At 37.0% G+C, this 24021-nt stretch overlaps 1 protein-coding gene across 2 annotated transcripts in view; it reads right to left on the reverse strand.

The window, feature by feature from the left end:
- Positions 1–24021, reverse strand: part of DIAPH3 (diaphanous related formin 3) — a 503501-nt gene that overhangs the window by 357831 nt on the left and 121649 nt on the right. For both annotated transcript variants that reach the window (XM_047756273.1, XM_047756272.1), the window contains 2 exons: positions 1028–1102; positions 870–939 (listed from right to left, as the gene is read on the reverse strand). In XM_047756273.1, the coding sequence (XP_047612229.1) occupies positions 870–939; positions 1028–1102 (145 nt within the window). The remainder of the gene's footprint in view (positions 1–869; positions 940–1027; positions 1103–24021) is intronic.

Raw genomic sequence — 24021 nt, forward strand, 5'->3', positions numbered from 1 at the left:
CTACTAATAGCCTATTCTCTAGTGGAAGCCTTACCCACAACATAAATAGCTGATTAACACTTATTTTGTATGCTATACATATTGTATACTGTATTCTTATAACAAAGTTAAAGAAAAGTTATTTTAAAAAGCTTGCTATGCAGCAAAAATTGACAGAACATTGTAAATCAACTATGATAATTTTTTTAAAATAAATGAATAAAAAGCATAAGGAAAGGAAAATACATTTACAGTAACAATAAGTATCAATTTTTAAAAGTCCTCATGCAAGTGGAGCCCTGCAGTTCAAACACGTGTTGTTCAAGGGTCAACTCTACATGCACTACAAGCATGATTGTTCCATTGTTGAGACCTATTCATATCCTATGCACATTAGTTTCATTAAAGATTTAAATTCCTAGACTATAGAAACTAAGTCTTTCCAACTGAATTCTTTGGTAGTAGGTATCACTGCAGACCACATTTAATAATCATGTATGATTTCAAGGCTGATTCATGCTTTTCTGTTGAAAATTACAAGGGAAGAAGGAAGACAGGAAGAAGAGAGGAAGAAAGGGCAACAAAAAGAGGAGAGATAGGCAGGTAGAGAGGGAGGATGAGAGGAAAAGAGAATCTGTACATGAGAATTAATTAATCTTAAGAGAGAATTAATCTTAAGCACCAGAAGAGGGTCCATTCCCCCACTTTCTCCTGTTGAGAGATACAAAACCTGAAATCAATACAATTCAATATTTTTGCCAGTAGGTACTGGACAATTTATCAAAGCAATGCACCACTTTGGCATAAATTCTATATGACACAACTATTTCGTAAGAATTTCTGAAAGAACCAATGAAGAACAACCACAATATAATTACCTATTTACATACCTGTGTATTCATCAAGGCCTTTAGACACTGTATAACTTTGTGCTGATTCTTCTTTACAATTTTTTCTTGTCTGCATTGGCATAAAATATATCAGTGCTGGAATCATAATTGGACATACAAATGTAGCTTAATTGAAAATAATGATTAGCCATACGTACGTCTTGCCACTAATCAGCCTTTCCAAAATGTCCAATAATAATCCAAGCCCTTCATGTCCAAAACTTTCCACCCAACTGAAAAAGAGGAAAAAAAGGTTATTATACACTAAGTCAGTATTTCTGTTCGGAACATCACCATAATGCTGCATAACTCACAAATAACCTGTACTTATTATAGTCTAGTCATAAATACAATAAAAGAATAATGCTGTGTACGAAGTCATTCATAATTCATAATTTTACAAATGAAAGAAGGAGCAAATATGAGCTAAGCCAATGGTATATTGCACCCAGCTTGCATGTGGCTTGTGAGAGCTGAGTGTGCCCAGCTCCTCCATGCCCCATGTCCAGTGATATCATGTTAATAACTTAAAATGTTGTGGTTACCAAGCGGGAGGGGAAGGGAATGGGATGGACTTAAGAGTTTGGGGCTAGTAGATGCAAACTGTTGCACTAGGAGGGGAAGGGAGGGGGATGGACTGGGAGTTTGGGGTTAATAGATACAAACTATTGCACTTGGAGCAGCTAAGCAATGAGATCCTGCTGTTTAACATGGGGAACTATATCTAATCACTTCTGATGAAAGAACAGTGTAAATCCACTACAATAAAAAAGTGAAAAAAAAAATGACATAATGCGATTTGCAACAACATGGATACCTAGAGATTATCATAAATGTAGAATCTAAAATATGACACAGATTAACTTATTTACAAAACAGAAACAGACTCACAGACACAGAAACAAGCTTATGGTTACCAAAGGGAAAGGAGGGAGGGTGGATGAATTAGGAGTTTGTATTAACAGATACACCCTACTATATATAAAATAGAAAAACCATAAGGACAGAGAATTTATGTATAGCACAGAGAAATATATTTAATATCTTGTCATAAATTATAAAGGAAAGAATCTGAAAAATAATACATATGTGTGTATAACTAAACCATTTTGCTATAAACCTGAAACTAATATATTATAAATGAACTATACATCAATAAAAAAAATTTTTTAAATAAAATCTGCTATGCTGGAAGAATTGACACCACAGAAATCAGCAAACACTGACAATCAGAGCATCTTCCCTCACCCAGGGAGCTGGCTGTTAAATGTTTACTGGCACACCACTGGATAAGCCTCACTCTGGACTGTTCCAAAGAGCAGAAACTAGGCAACTGAGCAAGATTTAGAGAGAGAAGACACTGATCTACATAAGGAAAAAGATTACTGAAAAAATTAGTCAAATATTGAAAAAGCATCTTTTAGGAAAATTTCCCAAACCATTAAAATACATCCTTATAAATGCTAGCAATTGTCTTAAATTTCAAAGTTCAACTGTATTTTTAAAAAGTGGGAGTACCCATTGTGGCTCAGCAGAAACAAATCTGACTAGCATCCACAAGGACATAAATTCAATCCCTGACCTTGCTCAGTGGGTTAAGGATCCAGCATTGCTGTCAGATGCTGTGTAGGTCACAGACGTGGCTCGGATCTGTCATTGCTGTGGCTGTGGCGTAGGCTGGCAGCTATAGCTCCAATTCAACCCCTAGCCCGGGAACTTCCGTATACCATGGGTGCAGCCCTAAAAAGACCAAAATAAAAAAAAAAGAAAGAAAAGTGTTCCATGTTATTTTAAAACAAATATTTTCATCTTAATCTAATCACTTCTATTTCTCAAACCCATTAGCACAGAGTATTATATAATGTGGGTAACACTGCCAATAGACAATAGCTCACCTTGACTATAGAAAAACTATCTTAGGAGAAATCAGTAGTGATTTGGAAAGCCTAGGACAAAAAATAAAATAATGGTAATAATCTATCTTAAAAAAAAGTAGGAGAAAGAAAAAGATAGGCTATGTATACATATTTCTTTGTATATATGTGATTATATATATTTTGTGTATTATTTTATGTGTATGTAAGCCTTTGAAAATGGAATATTAAAATTTAATCCAATAATCAAAAGCAGGATGCTATAAAGAATTTTTTAAAAATTTAAATCATATACCAGGATATGATACCATTTTCTTACCTAAGACACAGGATTACATTTCTTAGAAAATAAAAATACAAGCTAAATGTAATATATTTTCATAAAAACTAAAGTATTATTTTAAAAAGTCCATCTTCTTCATTTGTACACTTCTGCAAACACAGCTTAATCACCTACAAATATGTGGAGTTTCTGCTTTTAACCCCCCTCAAAAAGAAGAGAATTTGCCATTTGGATTAACAGACTCTTGTCAGACTATTTTACTAATCTCTCCTTTATGAATACCACAGAATAACATTCAAGGATGCACCTAGACAGGAAAGATATTCCCCTGTAAAAGAAAAGACTGAAGATCACTATTACGGGTAAGGTGAGGAAAAAAAGTTCAGTACAAATTGGTGTTTTCAAACCAGGATGCTACTTCAAAAGTGAAGAGTTTACTCTCCACTATCAGCAACACACAGACTACCTGTAGGCATTTCAAATCTCGCTTTCATGTTTCATGAAAATACCCATAGCCACCCACTTAACTGTCTGCCTTGTTGACATCCCATTCTGTACTTATTCTCACTTCACTGGCAGCAGGGAAGTCTGGAATCAAACACATACGGAGTAATTTGAGAGTTTTACTTGGGCTGGGACTGAGATGGGTGGACAGACTTCGTTTACCCAGCCCTCCTTGATCGTACCTCACAATAAGACTCCAATATTTCATCTGATGTGAATTTTCAACAATATCTATATTCAAAAAGTATATCCATAAAGATATTCTAAAGCTAATAGAAATGGAGTTCCTGCCATGGTGCAGTGGGTTAAGAACCTGACTGCAGCAGCCCAGGTCGCTGGGGAGGTGTGGGTTTAATCCCCAGCCCAGCACAGTGGGTTAAAGGATCGGCATTGTCATAGCTGTGGCATTGTCACAGGTCGCAGCTGTGGCTCCAATTCAATCCCTGACCCGGGAACTTCCATATGCTGCAGGTGTGGACATAAAATAAAAATTTAAAAATAAATAAGTAAATAAAGCTAATAGAAATGGTTAGGGTCATTCATACTGCTATCATCTTCAATCATTATGGAGACTAAAGTTACTATACCTAAAACTGCCTTATACAAAATATACGGAGTATTTTTAAATTATGCTAATGTAACAAAAAGATTTTGATGCACTTAATATGCTTACGTTGGAGCCCACTCCAAAATTCAGGAAGCGTTTCAATCCATGTAAATCACATCTGAGTAATAAATAAGAGAACACAGCTACTTCAAAAATTTATCACTCCTAATATAACAATGATATAACTATAGAATAGTGGGACCCACAGAAGTTCTCAAATCAACTACTTCTGAACCCATTAAATAACTCTCTTCTACACTGTAGAATATGAGTCATTAAAGTAAAACGTACATCCATCCATGCATATTGTATATGAACTAATTCACTGTAAAAGAAAGTTGAATGTAAAGAAACATTATACCCAATTACTTTACACTGCAATCTTTTAACTCATGATGGTAATTAATTTCTCAACAACAGTAAAATCAGAGATGTTGGCCAACAGCCTTCTGAAAGCCAGACTATACTTTACATTTCATAAAACATATCAATAGCAAGGAAAGTCAGACAGGGTGCAGAGAGAAAGTTAAGATGACTGATAACAAAAGAACAAAAGAGACATTGTAATATTTATACATAAAAAGAAAGATGATGAAACTACTTATGAAAGAAAATAACACAAATTAAATGTTCATAAAAAGGTTCCCTTATTTTTCTTGAAAATTTGCAAGGCCAACATATCATTGTAATAACAAGTTATCATTCACAAACCCATTTTCTCAAAACCTTTGCCCTTGCCCTTACTATTTTTAGCAATGTTATTTTTAAGAATAGGGGCAAATAGCACTTCCTATCTCTTCTGGAAAAGACGTTCAAGAGAAAAAAGTGATATTGAGTAGGTAGGTCTGCAGTCCTGACAGAGGTTTATTAAAATCCACAGCTTTCTACAGAAGTGAAAATTTTCTCATCATCAATATAAGAAGAAACCTGGAAAAAAATTATCAACTGATCTATAAATGATCAATCTTCAGGAAACAAAATCTGTGCTATTTATTCTGTGCCTGTCAGCATAATACTATTGGGCATTATGTGGTTTGACTGAAACCTGCATTCATGGATGAATAAGCACTATGCACATGTTTTCTTATTCATGAGTAGTACAGACATTTGTGATCAGAAAAAAAAAACTGCTTTAAAACAGCAAAAAGTAAGTACTTTTTGTGCTAAGTACTAATTTAACACAAAATCTACCTCTTAAAATTCTATAACAGGAAATACTAAACTCTTCTCTTATAATTGCTTCAAGAAAAACTTCTAAGTGTATTACCATTTAGCACTTCCTAGTAGGGGTCTCAGTATCAGAGAAAAGAGGAGGTGAAGAGGCAACAGAAAAAGAAAAAAAAAAAAAAAGGAAGGAGAGGGTCATCAGGTCTCTAGGATTAAATGTTCAAACCACCTTTAAATGTTCAAAGCAACTCAGGCTTTGAAATTGTTATTGCTTCAAGAGACAGAGGATGAAATCAAAAGTGTGCAGAGTGGTTTCCGGTGTATTTTTGGCTTTATGAAGCAAATACAGTCACCTCATTGAGCAGAAATGGTAATCGGGCCTCAGATTTACTTCATGGCCAAAGGAACAAAGCACTCTCCATGTATGTTTCCCACAGACTAAAGTTAAAGTTATTACCACTCTTCCCAAGTGTGCTCTAAAGAAGGGAAAGACAAATGCATCACAGATGGTCAGAGTTAAAATAAACCCACCAGGAGTTCCCATCATGGTGCAGCGGAAACGAATCCGAATAGGAAACATGAGGTTGCAGGTTCGATCCCTGGCCTTGGTCAGTGGGTTAAGGATCCAGCGTTGCCGTGAGCTGTGGTGTAGGTCAAAGACATGGCTCAGATCCAGTGCTGCTGTGGCTCTGGTGTAGCCTGGTGGCTACAGCTCCGATTAGACCCCTAGCCTGGGAACCTCCATATACCATGGGAGTAGCCCTAGAAAAGGCAAAAAATAAATAAATAAATAAATAAATAAACAAACAAACCCCCAGATCATAAAGGCATCCTTACCTGTTACATACACTGGAAGCTAAGGACCATTTCTTGTCTTTAAATCTCCAGCACCTGGCATAGACTAAGCACCCAAAGGATTTTAGAATAAAACTGAATTTCCTTCCAATTTTTTTTTTCCTTTGTAGTTGATTTACAGTGTTCTGTCAATTTCTTTTTGTTGTTGTTGTTGTTGTTGCTATTTCTTGGGCCGCTTCCGCGGCATATGGAGGTTCCCAGGCTAGGGGTTGAATCGGAGCTGTAGCCACCGGCCTGCGCCAGAGCCACAGCAACGCGGGATCTGAGCCGCATCTGCAACCTACACCACAGCTCAGGGCAACGCCGGATCATTAACCCACTGAGGAAGGGCAGGGACGGAACCCGCAACCTCATGGTTCCTAGTCGGATTCGTTAACCACTGCGCCACGACGGGAACTCCCCTTCCACTTTTATATATTGTCAACCCTTGAACAACAAACTTGGAGCTTAAGGGCACCATATACCATTCACTTCAAAATCAGCATATAACTTAAGAGTCAGCCCTCCATATGTGCATCTGTGTGTGTTTCCTCCATGCCTGCAGATGGAATTACTAAGATTTAACCAACCTCAGATCATGTAGTACAGTGGTATTTACAATTGAAAAAAATTCACTTATAGGTAGACCCATGCAGTTCAAACCCATGTTGTGCAAGAGTAAATTGTATAAGGAAAGGGACACGCAGAGAAGTTAGGGTTGCTAAGAAATAGTATCTAGATCTGCCAATGCCCAGGTTCACACCCCTGACTTTACATACATAGAAAAAGGCACAAAGTGCATTCATGCAGTATCATTGAGCCGTCTCAAGCTTCATGCCAGACACATCAATTCTGATTTCAGAATGGTATTTAGCCGTACTGAATCAAGGATGATGAATCTGAGTTCCTGTTCTACTTCACACCTTAGGACTTGACGTGACCGCTATTCATAGGGTGATATTTCATCACCACTTAAACAAATGTTCATTAACTAAGTCAGCCTTTAGTAGGAGCTCACCGTGTGCTTGATACTGTACTAGGGATGAGAAATACAAATCTGAATAAGACATGTTCTCTGCCCTTGAGAAAAATCACAGACACAGACTACTGGTTGAAACAAAAGTAGGACAAAATTATTTCCATAATGTAATAGGGCCATAATCATGGTGTGAAGGGAACAGAAGGTGCAGCACTTACCTCTCCTGGGAACAAAGCCACTGATGTCTGTCCTGAGTCTTGAAGGATAAGTCATAGAAAGGAAGAAAAGTCTCTAAGCCAGAGGGAATACATGCAAAAACATTAAATATAAAAGGCATAGCCTGTGCTGAGCACAAGCGGCTGTTATCTCAGACAAAACCAAACAGGTAGGAAGGAGCTTGTGGAAAACCTATATTGAGCCCTCCATATCCACAGATTCAACAAACTACAGATTGAAAATATTTGAAAAGAAAAAATTCCCAAAAGTTTCAAAAGGCAAAGGTTGAATTTGCCACACACCAACAAGTATTTGCATAGTCTTTATGTTGTATTTACAACTATATTCCTAGCCTTTACATTGTGTTGGGTATTATAAGTACTCTAGAGATGATTTACAGTATACGGAAGAATGTACACAGGTTATATGCAAATACTTCATCATTGTATGTAAGCGACTGGAACATCCACAGATTTTAGTATCCATGGGGATGCTGGAACTGACCCCCATAGATACTGAGGGCTCACAGAACAATGCCATGGCCAATGAGAAGCCAATATAGGGTTAGCATATGTGGCAGGCAGAGTAACCCCACCCCTGCTGCCCCCTAATGGCCATGTTCTAACACTAGTATCTATGAATATATTGCATAGAAAAGGGGAAATTAAAAGCAGAATTAAGGTAGCTCTCAAATGATTTTTTTTTTTTTTGGCTTTTTAGGGTGGCACCCGTGGCATACGAAGGTGCCCAGGTTAGAGGCTGACTTGGACTTACAGCTGCCAGCCTACCCACAGCCAGAGCAACACAAGATCCAAGCCATGTCTGCAACCTACACCACAGCTAACAGCAATGCCGGATCCTTAACCCATGGAGCAAGGCCAGGGATCGAACCCTCAACCTCCTGGTTCCTAGTTAGATTCATTTCCACTGCGCTACAGCAGGAACACCCTCAAATGATTTTAAAATAGGGAGATTCCTCTGGATTATACAGATGTGCCAAATATAATTACACAATACATTAAAGCTGGGGTTAGAGAGACATGATAGAAGAAAGAACAGATTCAGAGCATGGGATAGACTCAACCTGTCTTTACAGGCTTCAAAGATGAAGAAAGGGGAATACAAGTTGAAGAATGTGGATGTATTTTTATATTGTCATGTTTGGCTGGTTTTGCTATCAGTACAAACTTCATTAAATAAACTGCACATTGTTCTCTGCTCTTGTATTTTCTGGAAGAGATGGTATAGAATTGATGTCACTTTTCTTTAAAGGTTTGGTAGAACTCTCCAGCGAAATTATCTGTATTTGACCTTTTGAGAAGTTTTAAATTAGTAATTCAACTTCCTTAATAGAGGACTGTTCAAATTTTCTATCTCATATTGGGTGTGTTGTTATTTTGCGCTTTTCAAAGCCTTAGTCTTTTTCATCCAAGTTGTCAAATTTCTGTTCCAGTTGTTTGGAGTATTCCTTTATTATTCTCTTGATATAGGGTCTGTAATGATAGTCTCTGCTTCATTCCGGATAGTGGTAATTTGTGTCTTCTCTTTTTTTCCTCATCAATATTAACAAAGGCTTATCAATTTTATTAATCTTTCTAAAGAACCCACTCCTTATTTCATTAATTTCCTCTATTGTTTTTCTGTCTTCGATTTAATTGATTTTTGCTCCTATCTTTATTATGTCCTTCCATCTGCTTGCTTTCTCCTTCTTTGCTTTTTTTTGTTTGTTTAAGATTGTTAATAACCATAACTACTAAATTGAGTCTTTTCCTCTTTTCTAATGTGTATATTTAATGCTATAAATTTCCCTCTCAGTACTGCTTTAGATGTGTCACATAAATTTTTTAATGTTGTAGTCTCATTTTCATTAAGTTTAGTGTATTTTTTATTTCCTTTGAGACTTTCTCTTGGACTCAAGGATTATACAGAAGTGTTCTGTTTACTTTCCAAATGTTTGGAGATCTTCCTATTATCTTTTTTTTCCCTGATTTCTAGTTTGGATCCATTTTGGTGAGAGAACACATTTGGCATGATTTTAGTTCTTTTAAATTTGATGAGGTCTGCTCTGTAGCCCAGGAAACAGTCTTAGTATATGTTCTGTGGTAATAAGAAAAGAATGTGTATTCTACTATTATTGGATGGAGTATTCTATAAATAAATACCTTTGTTTGATGATGGTGCTGAGCCTTTTATAATCCTTAGTGATATTTTTGCCCACATGTTGTATCAAGTGTTGACTGAGTTGGCAAGTTTCCAAATCTAATTGTGGATTTATCTATTTTTCCTCTCAGTTCTATTATTTCTTGCTCCATGTGTTTTGTACATCTGTGATTTGACACATACACATTTAAGATTGATCTTTTGGTGGAGTGACTCATTATATAGAATCAATCTCTCATATATTTACTCTGTGGTCTAAATTTTACTAAAATAGCCACAACTGCTATCCACTGATTAATATTTGCATAAATGTCTATTTTTACTTTCCATTTGCCTATATCAATGTATTTGAAGTGAATTTCTGATAGAAAACATAATTAGGTGATACTTTTAATTCACTCTGCAAATCTCCTTTAATTAGCATATTAACAATTTACACCTAAGGTAATTTTTGATATTTTAAGGCTTCAATCTACCATTTAATTTTTGGTTTTTGTTTATTCATTTTATCTGTCTTCCTGTGGTTTACTGGAACATGTTTTAGAATTCCACTTTGAAGAGTTCCCGTTGTGTGACTCTGCAATAACAAATCCGGCTAGTACTCCATGAGGATGTGGGTTTGATCCCTGGTCTTGCTCAGTGGGTAGGGAATCTGGGATTACTGTGAGTTACAGACACAGCTCGGATCTAGCATTGCTGTGGCTGTGGTGTAGGCTGGCAGCCATAGCTCCAATTCAACCCCTAGCCTGGGATCTCCATATGCCATACGTGTGGCCCTAATAAAAAAAAAAAAAAAAAAAAGAATTCCACTTTATTTAATCTATTGGGTTTTTTTAATGTATATCACTTCGTATGGCTTTTTTAGTGTTTGCTCTAGGTGTTACAGCATAATATATCACATTTATTGGTGTCATCATTTCACAAGTCTCAGTGAATTACAGAAGTCCTCCCTTCTGTTATGGATTTAAAAAATCAAAGTTCATATGCTGAAGCTCAAACCCACAATGTGACTATATTTGGAGATATGGCCTTTGAAGGGGCAAATAAGGTTATAAATGAGGTCATAAGGGTAGGGCCCTAACCTAGCATGACTAGCATCCTTATAAGAGGAGGAAGTACCAGGGATGCGTGCCCACAGAGGAAAGGCCATGTGTAGGCACAGTAAGACAGGGGCCACTTACAAGCCAAGGAAAGAGGCCTCAGAAGAGACCAACCCTGCTGGCACCTTGATCTTAAGGCTTCCAACCTCCAGAACTCTGAGAAAATTAATTTGTGTTGTTTAAGCCACTCGGTCTAGAGTGTTTTGTTATGACAGCTGTAGCAAACTAATATACCTACCTTTATAGCATCGTTTTAGGTATTTCTTCTACATGAATTTAGAAATACACCAGTGTTATAAATTTTGCTTCTACCATCAAATATAATTTATAAAAACCAAGACGAGGAAAATATACTGTATTTACCAATATCTTTCTTACAATGTACTTCTCTATTCCTAATATTCCAAGATGCCTACTTTTTATCACTTCCTTTCTGTTTAGAAAGTGTTCGTTAGTCATTCTTTTAAGTTAAGATTGCTGGCTATAAATTTTCTTGGTTTTCTTTCATCTGCGTATGTCTTGATTTCTTCTTGATTCCCGAAGGATATTTTCACAGTATGTAAAATTCTTGGCTAATTGTTCTTTTCTTTCTATCCTTTGAAAACTGTCTTACCACTTGCTTTTGGTCTCCATAGTTTGAAGAAAAATCCAATGTCACTCAAACGGTTTTTTCATGTAACTCAAAGTGTAATTTCTTGCTGCTTTCAAGATTTTTCTCTCTGTCCTTTGTTTTCAGAAGTTTCACTATGATGTGTCTTATTGTCAGCTTCTTTGGATTTATCCTGTTTGGATTTATCCTTATTTGTGTCTTATTGTCAATTTCTTTGGATTTATCCTGTTTGGATTTATCCTTATTTGTGTTGTTTAAACCACTCGGTCTAGAGTATTTTGTTATGACAGCTGTAGCAAACTAATATACCCACCTTTATAGCATCGTTTTAGGTATTTCTTCTACATGAATTTAGAAATACACCAAGAAATTCATTGAATTTCTTGAATCTGTATTTGCCTAATTTGGGATGTATACAGTCATTATTTCTTCAAGAAATTTTTTTTTTTTTTTGGTCTTTTTGCCATTTCTTGAGCCACTCCCGCAGCATATGGAGGTTCCCAGGCTAGGTGTCGAATCAGAGCTGTAGCCGTTGGCCTATGCCAGAGCCACAGCAATGCAGGATCCGAGCCACATTTGCAACCTACACCACAGCTCACGACAACACCAGATCCTTAACCCACTGAGCAAGGCCAGGGATCGAACCCACACCCTCATGGTTCCTAGACGAATTCATTAACCACTGAGCCACAACGGGAACTCTGATTTCTTCAAGTAATTTTTTTATCCTGCTCTTTCTCAAATCCTTCCAGGACTCTGAAGAAAGGAATTGTTAGATCTTCTGTTATAATGCCACATCGGTCTCTAAGGGTCTGTTCTTTCTTATTTTTATTTTTTAAATTTTTCTCTTGGTCAGTTGGGTAATTTTTTAATATTCTACACTACAGTTCACCAATTCTTCTCCTCCCTATATTTTGCTGTTGAGCCCCTTCCAGTAAGTATTTTTTCCTTTTAACTTCAGTTACTATAATTTGCACTTCTACAGTTTTCCCTTTGGAGTTTTAAAGAAGAATAAAGTTTCTCCTATTTCTTCACTGAGTCTTTCTCTTTTTTTTTGTTTTGCAGTAAGCACCGTTGCTCATTAGAATATTCTTATGATGGCTGTTTTAAAAATCCTTTTCAGATAATTCCAATATCTATGCCATCTAAGTGTAGGAATATAGTAATCATCTTTTTTCATTCAGTTTGAGATCTTCCTGATTCTTGGTATAACAGGTCTTTATATTGAATCCTATAAATTTGAGGTATTAAGCTAGGAGACATGGGACTTACTTAAACCTCTTATTTTTTAGCTGGCTTCCTTTGACTCTGCTCCAGTGGGGAAGGAAAGACAGCACTTCAATACTGCCAGGTGAGAACAGAAGTCTAGATTCGCCATCTGACCTCCAATGACAGCCCAGAGGAGAGGATTTTGCTACTACTGGACATGGTGGGGCTGTGAGCTCCCCACCTGGCCTCCATGGTCTCTCCCTGGCAGGAAGAGGTAGGTCTGCCCCATTATGCTTACCATGGAATCTCCACTGGCACTAACAAGAGTCGGGGGAGAAGGGTGATCTTGTTACCACTGGACTGTGGTGCAAGTTTTGACTCTTATTTGGTGTCCTGTGACACCACTGCAGTATGGAGAGAAAAGCCCCTTGTTACTGCTGTCTGGGGGTCTGAGTCCAGGCTCCCTACCAGGTTTTTGCGGCAAGGGTGGAGATGGGATATTTTCTTCTGTGATTATCTGGCAGGCATAGATTGGTTACTGTTATAGTTTTCCATCTTGCTGCCTGCCTCTTTCATGGTCCTTTGGCTTAAGAGTATTAGTAACCTTTTACTGGGATTTTTGTCTATGCTTATTTGGTACTGGGTTGCTGGCTAAATTCCTTAGCTCCAAATCTGGGAAAGAAGAGGCAAAAAAGAAAATCCAGAGACCTCACCACCATGTTGTTTCCTGGATTCCACGTTTCCTAGCCTGTGTGTATTTGTTGTACATACAGTGTCTTGCTTTTTTTTTTAGTTATGCTTAGTAGGAGGAACAGAAAAAAGTACATCTATTCCATCTTCTTAGAAACACAACTCTGAAATATCTACTGCTGAAGTGTGAGAATGGGGAGAAGTTCCCAACCAAGGAACCTAGAAAAGGCAGTGAAGATAAAACAAAGAATCTTTAGGAGAAAGTTTTAAAATAGATAAGAGTCAAGGGTCAACTGCTGAAATGAGGGAAATAAAAACTGAAAAGAACCACTAAAAACCGAATTCAAAGCCAGTATATAAATAACTCTGTAATAGTAAAATCCTGTTTACAGAAGAATTGAAAAAGAAAAACTGTGGTAAAAACATAATAGGGGATAAAAGTGTGGTAATAAACATAATAAGGGATAAGGATGTGATAGGAGAAATCTAAAGGAGAAACATGAAGAGGAAATAAAGAATTAAAGTAGGGAAAAATAAGCATTAGGACAAAAGTAAACAGAGGATGCTAAAAAAGCAGGGAAGATGATTACCTAACATAGCAGGAGCTAAAAAAAATCCTTAATCAATGAAAAATTTATGCCTGCAATCTTGACATGGATGGATGCTAATACATCTTGATTTTTTTTTAAAGCAGAAATGGTAATATGGCATTTTCTACTTTTTCAAAAATATTTTTTGTTCACATGTAGGAAACATGTCATGTACGAGGAGCTATACAAACACATCTTTAATTATCTCCTACCTAATCAGCTTAATCATTTACCTGCTGGTTTCCATTCCATGTGTGAAACACTGGCTGACACCCACGCAAGCTGAACATTCCATGCAAACATTCTACTCTCTCATATATCCAGATGCTCCTGCTCCTACCAAGAATCAGTTGGATTTGTTTCCAAATCCATTTAGTCAGTTGTACTTATTACCGTAATTATAAAATTTCATTAAAATTACATAAATAGACAACCTATCACTGGGGAAAAAAGTTGCTCCTTTTATGAAAATAAGCCTAATGCTTTGAAAACGGTTTTTACAAGATGACATTAAAAAAAAATGCTACAGAAGCAGATGTAGGTGTAAGTGTAAATTATTGAAAGATGTCATAAAAAAGGCTTTCCTTAAAGAGTAAGAATTCTACTTTATATAGTCAACAATATAAACACTAAATTTCAAACTAACCAAAATCATAGCATAACTATTGAAAAAAATGGGATGGGAATTTTATGTTTGTGATGCTTGTGTGTATTTCAGTTTTTTGTGTGCAACTATGTATGTGTGGATTTGCTGACCAGAGGTAGAAAGAAAGAGAAGTTAACCTCCATCTTCCTCTAGTAGAAACAATGATGCCGTAAATGGAAACTCTGAGAAAAAGGAATTCTATACTCGGACTTTTTTGCACCTCCACAGTCCTGTTGACAGTAAAACACCAACAGGAGCACAGTAACACATCACAGGCGGGTTTCGTACAGTTCACGCAGTCAACCTGTGTTTCCTCAAAGAAAATCTCTGGGTTCCACATCAAATGTCTACAGGAAAAAAATGGCTATTTATGTTTGAATTTTAAAAAATGTTTAAGGTATATTTGAATCAGCTTATGATTCCCTGCTTTAACTAATTTTTTTCAAATAAACAAGCAACAGCAGTAAACAAGGGGACTTCCTCACACACACTCACTTCCACCCAAGAAGTCACAGTGCCTTTCTAAGTAGATGATGCTGTATATTTCTCCCTCATTTTGCTTTTGTGTATTCTTATTTATTTTACTGTCATAGATTTATATTCTTTGAACAAAGAGTATTTTTTAATTACCTAAAATAACAATTGTACATAAACAGCTAATGAAACGAAAGTAATTTTCTAAAAATCAATAGAAGAAGCTTCTTCAGGAGTTCGCTCATGGCCTGCCGGGTTAAGGATCGATGTTGTCACTGCTGTGGCCTGGGAACTTCTGCATGCCATGCACATGGCCAAAAAAAAAAAAAAAAAAAACTTCTTGAAAGAGGAAAAAAAGCACATTGCTGGTCACAGGTGACAGAGTCACAAATTTCATACCTTAAATTTAGAAGGTCAGCTTTAATACATATAATATCCAGATCCAATTTACATTCTTCTGTCAGAGCAATATATCACCAATGCTGAATATAATTATAGCTTATTTTAAGCTTTCATTTTCACCTACTCTGTATAGCAAGGTGACTAAATACTCAAGATGAAAAGTTCTAGGGGAAAGTATAAAGCAATTAACACGTCCCATAGGACAAAACAAACACACACCCGCATCTCATTCAACAAAAACTACGCTAAATTATACAGGTGGACGTGAAATTCAGGAACTAAATAATGTTTTGATTTAAAATCTACCAAACTTCAAAATGCCACCAATTTACATGGATATGTTCTAGGAATTGACTTTTAAAGAAATTATGTATTTAAAACTAGCTATTTATTGCCCCCTCTAATATTAAATGAGATAGTAGAGTAACAAACTGAATAATCCACTCTCATGGTTACTTTTTATCTATAATATACTCAAGGGGATAAAACCTGTGCAGAAAGTATTCTAAATAAAATGAAAAGAAAACCAGATGAACTGCAATGACAAAAAACAAAGCACCTTATACAAGAAATGTGAGAGTTTTTTTTAATCTTTAGATGAAAAGATAGTAGGAGAAACTATGAATTTAAAATAAAATGCACAAATATGTACTCTAATCAAAAATTAAGTTTACTAATAAAAGAAACATACAGCATTGCTGTACACCTGAAACTCACAAAACATTGTGAATTGACTATATGCCAATAAAACATTTAAAAATAATTTTTTAAAGAAACATATTGCAAAAAATGAAATAGTTTAAAACATTAAATATCAGTAACCAAATTTCTTAGTATCAAGTGCATCATTACTTTAGGAAAGCATTAACTGAATTATTCAATTTAAATATAGATTAATTTGACAACCAATATATGGGGAAAGGGAAATTACCACCACATTTCTGGCCTTTCATCATCAGTTCCCACTCTAAGCACTTGCTACTACTGCCCAGTACCAGCTCAATAGATAGATCAGTCCATAAACTTAATTATTAAATCCATAATCTGCCGTTGCTTCTATCAAATTCATTTTTAGCTTCACTCATAATACTTCCCTCCACAGAACTGCCTATACTGTAACAAATGAACCGACTTCAACTTTCAAGGGCCAATTCAAGTTTCCTCTTGTTTGAACTCTCACTAATTTAAGCTTCTCCACTTGCTCAAAGGCTGTCATTGTGCATGACCCCAGATATTCCTCCAATTACTACCCATTTCTCTCCCTTTCTTTTATAGCAGAAGGTCTGACATGATTTCATCACAAGCACAGTCCATACATCTTCACCATCCACTCAGTCCAACTCAATTCCACCCGGCTTCTGCCACCCACACTCCACAAAGTGCTTTTCTCAAAGGTCACCATGAACCCTCCCCTTGCTAATCCCCACAGTATCATCTCACCCCACAGAGTGGTATTCTGTGTGGTTTGACATTACCTTCCTTTGAAACACCCTTCTCTTAGGTTCAGGAAATCAGCCTCCTGGGTTCTCCTCCTCCTCACCAGTCAGGGCTCAGTCTATATTCCTGGCTTCTCCTCCCTTTCTGGGCCACATATAAATGCTTGGTTTCTCACGGCTTCTTCTGGGAACTCTCTGTATCTTGCTTCTTGTGTGTCTGTCCCCCCGCCCCACACACACACGCACACCCTGACGCCGGATATTGCTGCCATTCTCAGAGCTTCATGTACAATTCATAAATGACAGAAAGTATCTCCACTCTATGTTTCTCCACTGAGCTCCAGAATCACATATACAGCTGCTTGCCTGGTATCTCAAATTGTGAAACTCTTTGACATGTCAAACTTAATCTGTTTAAAAGAGGTATTTGAATCTCTTCTCCAAAATGCATGGAACCAATAACAACCACCTTCGGTTAATAGCACTACTATTGATGTCTTTGCTCAAAAATCTAGGTGATATTCCTGAGCCCTACTTTTCATTCACACCCTACATCCAGCCCATCAACATGTATAATGGGTTCTACTTCACTTTATTGGCAGAATCCATGCAACTCCTCGCCCACTAAAATCCTTCTCCAAGCCACCTTCATCCCCCACTGTAGTTCCTGCCATAGTCTCCCTTCTGCTCTCCCTGTCCACTCTCTTGCATCGTGAACCTGTTTTCCCAACGGCAGCAGTGAATTTTTTTTTTTTTTTTTTTTTTTTTGCTTTTTAGGACCAAGCCCACGGCGTATGGAAGTCCCCACACCAGGGGTCAAACTGGAGCTACAGCTACTGGCCTACACCACAGCCACAGCAGTGCAGGATCCAAGCTGTGTCTGCAAGCTATACCACAGCTCATGGCAAAGCCAAATCCCCAACTCACTGAGTGAGGCCAGGGATCAAACCCACATACTCATGGATCTTAGTCAGGTTCATTACTGCTGGGCCACAACAGGAACTCCCCAGAAGTGATCTTTTTAAACAGGTTAGTTAGAATATGTCATTTCCTGCTTAAAACTTTTTAATAGCCTACCACTTACTTAGAATAAAAATCCAATTTCCCCACCATGACTTAAGACCTCAGGACCTGGCCACCTCCCACTTCTCTGCCAGTCCCCACTTGACTGCCACAGTTTCTTTACCTCAGGGTCTCTGCTGCCTGAGAGGTGCTCCAGGCCCAGCACCAATGCCTAGGCTTCTCTTCTCTAGTTCCTTGTCCCTCTGGTCCCTTAAACTTCACCACCTCAGAAAGACTTTCTCTGACCAGCTTGCATCTAAAAATTCTATCCTTTACTCTTAGTCCTTTACTTCTTCTTGATTGAACTGATGATAGCTTTTATCTTATTTACTTCTATTTTCTGTCTCTTCCCCATTTGCCTCTTGTTACTGTGGTACCTTGCACAGAACCTGGGAATACTTGTCACACAGGTAGATTAACACATCCTCTGCTGTGCTCTAGTGGCATGTTATCCATAACACATCCTTAAGGACTCCATTAGATAAGAGCTGGTGGCATCATTTATTCTTCAGTGTTTGTTAGGCATTTCTCTCCAAATGGAATTTCAGCAAGTAAGTATCGGGAGAAGCTTGCACCTCTTCTAGTTTTCTACCAGAGATGTTGATAAAGATACTCAAAATACCTGACCTCCCATGCTGAAGAGTGAGCAAGACAGGCTCACGCACGTCACTTTGTTTCATGCTTTATTTTCCCTGTTATCTCATTACTACTCAAATTCATTTAACGTGAACTCTGATTGTTTCTTCTAAGCCCCATATTAAGGCTCTACGACAATATAATATTTTGTTCCTCTCTTTAGAAATTCATAGAATGATGAAGGAGGCAGCCATACCTATATTCAAGAGTCCAAAGGTTCAAATTTTAGATACTACATATTAAAAAAAAAAAAAAGGAAAGAAAGAGTGCAAAGGATCAAATCAAGTGCACAATGAAAAATTACATGAATTTCTGATTTCTACAACTGTGTTGTCCACTAGGGTAGCCACTAGCAACCTGTGGATATTTAAATCTAAATTAATTAAAAATTGACTCCTAGTCACCCCTAGCCACAGTTCAAGTTCTCAAAAGCCACCTGTGGTGAGTTCTAAACAGCACAGACACAGAGCACCTCCATCAGTATACAAAGTTACTGGACTACTATTCAAATGAGCCTAATTCCTCTCTGTCCCTGCAGGATACTCATGGTGACCTTACTAGTTCTAACCCTAACGTGAGTGTTTCTGTTCTGCTATCTTCTATAAATTTTAACGTATGATAGATGTTTAACATATGAAAAGTATACCTGTTTCTCTCTGATGTGCATTACCCTTGTAACAAATGAACCAGAAATCTGTGGTCAGTATAAAACTGAGTTTTATTCTATACAGTTTTCTGAGTAACAAAAATTAAAAACTGCCTTCTATTGCCAATATATTACGCCTCCATTTATAATAAGGCCTTTATAGATAGTTATATATTTCTTTCTGTATAGCTATGTCAGGGAATACTAAGACAAAGATAATTAAATTTAAATTCTTAACACACCCAGAAATATGCTTTAACACAAGGCCAAAAAATTAGTCTCAAAACTAAACTATGTGAATTTTTGTATGTAGTACACTAAATAGGAGCTTTAGCTGCAGTACAATAATTTTTTTCACCGAAAATATATATCTTTACCAAAGAAACCAAAGTACTCAGTAAATCACATTATACTGATAGCTGCTATAGATTTGAACACAGAAGGTTTATATTCTTTGAAAACACAGACAATTATCATTGCAAAAAGAAAGCTTCTATATTTTGCTTTTATATCCATGAGAAATTGTTTAAGATTAATAGTGGCATTTTTCCCAAACTCTTATGGCATAAAACTACCTTTGGTTGTCTTTTCAACAGTAATCTAATCTTTCCAAATATTAGTTTTCATTCATATATTCTTCCTTTTATGCCTGAATATCAAACTACTCTATTTTAAAAGCACAGATTTGAGACCTTATGTTACATTGTAACTGACTTTATACATTTGAATAGAATTTTTAAAAATTAATCTTGGCTATTTAAACAGCAATTTATATTTTATTTTACATAGACTGGGAGAATATATATATATTTTAAAGTAGATTGGTAGCACTTTCCAGTCTAGGATCTTTCAGGTCAAGTATAAATTGAGCTATATAGCTCTTATTCACCATGTGCAGAAATTATGTATTTTTCTGTTAAAAGTAATTACTCTATTTGCAATGTATTCTACTTTTATTGTTAACCTTGCACTCAAAGTCAAAGCTTTAAGATACAGGTAGAGTTAATGTTGAAAGCAAATAATTACAATCCATTGTAATATATCTATAAGCCACAGCTAAGCTGCAGTATGAATGACAGTACACAAAGGAGAAAGCTTCCCAAGCAGTGCGGAACAATCTTCTAGAGTCTCTCAGAAAAATGACACCAGCTTGGGGGGGCCATGAATGCACTGGAAAGTAATGGCTTGCCCTTCAAAAACAATGAGTTAGTACTCACTTGAAAACACTAATAGTTATTTTCTTCCAGGGCATTTTTCATTAATATTTCATTCATTTAAAGCACTTTGGAAAGAACAGCAGAATAGCCTAATATTAGAGGTCATTTTCAACAAATATTTCTTTAATAAGCAATACTATCATAAAAGTTACAGATCCTCAATGATAATTGCACATAAATAATAAAAGGCATATCCTAAGATACATGGCCATGTCTAAAGAGGTTTACCTTTAAAAATTTTTTGAATATTAACACCTTGCCTTACATTTTGACTTCTTATTGGAAAATAATCTGAAAAAAATGTTTTTAAGAGGTAAAAGCACATCTCTGAGGAAAATTCTGTTTTTAAAAAGCATGCATCCCACTAATTTTTAAATTTACCAAGGAGAATGTTTCTATTATACACCATATTGCTGATTCCCTCATCCTGACTGCAGGTAGCCATAGTGAAGGCCACCATGGACTGGTCATAGCTAGAGCAGGGCCTATCAGACAGCCTCTCCTTCCCTTTTCTGTTTTTTATACTTGGTATGAAGCTCACTCCTTCAGCCTTATCCTGCCAAGACAGTAGTCCTTGCTATAGGCAGCCTCTCTTAACTCCCTCTTTAAATCTCTTAATATGAATATCCTGTCATCTTGGGGGGGCTTTAAAATTTAATCTTTCAGACTTTAATTCCTTTATACAGTCTCATAGTCTTGAACATAACTTTGAAAGTATAATAATCATGCAATAAATATGTCTAAGAAATCTGCAGCTACTCAGAAGAACCAATGCATTTAAGTAGCACTGTCTAATAAAATTTCCTAAAATATAAATGATATATATGTGCTGCCCAGTATACGGTGGCCACCTGCCACCTGTGCCTCTTGAGCACTTAAAATGTTGCCATCTTTTCATTAAATCTTAATTAAATTTAAAAAGCCACAAGAGACTGGTGGCTATTGTATTGAATAGCACAGGAAAGAAAACACAAGTCATCTGCATTTCTTACCATGCTGACATCATCATTGAAGAGAAAGACAAAAAAGAAAGGCAAGTAAAAGGAAAGACAGAAAAACTATCAGAATGTAGGCCACCAAGAAAAACCTTTAATCTTCTTGGCCATTTCAGAAATCATCACAATGAATATCACCATAAATCTGTACATATTGTTAATTTTTCTAAGGCTGATTTAAAAAAAAAAAAACTTAGGAGTTCCCACTGTGGAACTGCAGGTTAAGCATCTGGCATGGTCTCTATGGTGGCTTGGGAGTTGCTGCTGAGGCACATGTTTGATCTTCAGCCTGGCACGGCTGTAGCACAGGTTACGGCTACAGCTCACATTCGATCCTGGGCCCAGGAACTTCTGTATGCGATTGGTGCATCCAGAAAAATAGTTTTTAAAAAAATCTTTATATCTCATGTCTTAATTTAAAATTCCAGGAGTTCCCCGTCGTGGCTCAGTGGTTAACGAATCTGACTAGGAACCATGAGGTTGCAGGTTGGATCCCTGGCCTTGCTCAGTGGGTTAAGGATCCGGCGTTGCCGTGAGCTGTGGTGTAGGTTGCAGACGCGGCTCAGATCTGGCATTGCTGTGGCTCTCGCATAGGCTGGTGGCTACAGCTCTGATTAGACCCCTAGCCTGGGAACCTCCATATGCCGCAGGAATAGCCATAGAAATGGCCCTAGACAAAAAATAATAATAATAATAAAATTCTAAACCATCATGGAAATAAAAATAAACTGCAGTATATTATGAAAGAGAATAATATTCTCTTTCCCTTATTTCTACAAAGGGAGAGGTCTTCCACATACCTCAGAGAGTAACACAGCAGGAGGCGGTTCTTCTGGTGAATCTCTCCATCTCTCATCGGTATATCCCCCAAGAAGAATTGATTTATCAAATTGGTGAAAGTGGAGAAAAAACACTGAATGATCCTACATGCATGAGTACCTGTTCTCTCTCAACATCGTAAGTTTGATTTAGTGGGAAGAAGTATATTTCTTTTTTTTTTTTTCTTTCCTTTTTAGCACTGAACCTGCGGCATATGGAAGTTCTTGGGCCAGGGGTAGAATTAGAGCTGCAGCTGCTGACCTACGCCACAGCCACAGCAGTGCCAGATCCCAGCTGCATCTGTGACCTATGCCACAGCTTATGGCAATGCCAGATCCTTAATCCTCTGAGTGGGGCCAGGGATTGAGTCCGCATCTTCATAGATACTAGTCAGTTCTTAAGCTGATGAGCCACAACAGGAACTCCAAGAAATATATTTCAAGTTCCAACTTTGTTTTTCACTCTAGCTTTTCAAGCAGTACAGCTGATTTTGTCCCTCACCTCACTTCTGTATCTACTTTTTTTTTCTTTTTAAGGCCACAGCTGTGGCATATGGAAATTCCTGGCCAAGGGGTCAGATTGGAACTGCAGCTGCCTGTCTATGGCTTAGCCACAGCAACACTGCATCCAAGCCACATCTGTGACTTATGCTACAGCTTGCAGCAACACCAGACTTTAAGCCACTGAGCAAGGCCTGGGATCGAATGCACATTCACACAGACACTATGTCAGGTTCTGAACCTGCTCAGCCATAACAGGAACTCCTGTATCTACTTTTTTTAATCTATTCAGAACTCAAAAGACAAAAAATAAGGTATCTTTTCTGTGAGATTTAGGAATGAGTCATAGAGAAAGAAGATCTTTAGAAGGTCAAGTAAAAGAGAGATACTACAACAGTGTTGAAGCAAATGTAGGACCAGAGAGAGTGACTGTCTATTTCACTTGACAAAGTTGAATGTTCAAATAGAGGTTATTTCAAGAAATTCAGAACAAGGTAAATTTTTGACCTGATTTAAGTCCTGAGACACATTATAAAAGCACTTTCCTTTACATCTTCTAATACTAAAATAAAGAACCTACCTAAATAGCCAATGATATCAAAAGCTGGAAGAAACAAAAACTTAACACTTATTGACCTATTATCTGTCCCAATAATGCACCGGTACTTGGCCCATTACTTCTCACTCCTCTTCCCTACCTCTGTTTTTTTCTATTCTCAAAGGAGCTGACCCTGCAGGCTACAGTTCCCAGACTTTGTAATCAGCTGCTCCCTGCTATATCTGACCAGGGAGAAGGTAAAAGAAGGAATAAACAAAAGTGTTTCTCTCCCCTTCTCTCTACCTTGGCAACTTCTCTACAACAATGCAGATTCTGCATTGAATCTGTTGTAGATTATCCAATCCATGATAGAGCTCATCCACAAATTTTCCAAAGTCTCATCATACAAAATTAATACACAGAAATCGAAGGCATTTCTATACACTAATAATGAAAGAGCAGAAAGAGAAATTAGGGAAGCAATCCTGTTCATCATCGCATCCAAAAGAATAAAATACCTAGGAGTAAACCTACCTGAAGAGACAAAAGACCTGTACTCTGAAAACTATAAGCCACTGATGAAAGAAATCAAAAATGACACAAACAGATGGAAAGATATACCATGCTCATGGATTGGAAGAGTTAATATTATCAAATGACTATACTACCCAAGGCAATCTACAGATTCAATGCAATCCCTATCAAATTACCAAGGACATTTCTCACAGAACTTGAACATCCTGAAAAAGAAAAATGGAGCTGGAGGAATCAGGCTCCTGGACTTCAGACTATACTACAAAGCAACAATCATCAAAACCATATGGTACTGGCACAAAGACAGAAATATAGATCAGTGGAACAGGATAGAAAGCACAGAATTCAACCCATGCACTTATAGCCAACTAATCTATGACAAAGGAAGCAAGACTACACAATGGAGAAAGGACAGCTTGTTCAA

This window comes from Phacochoerus africanus, chromosome 13 (assembly GCF_016906955.1).
Source record: "Phacochoerus africanus isolate WHEZ1 chromosome 13, ROS_Pafr_v1, whole genome shotgun sequence".
NCBI lineage: Eukaryota > Metazoa > Chordata > Mammalia > Artiodactyla > Suidae > Phacochoerus > Phacochoerus africanus.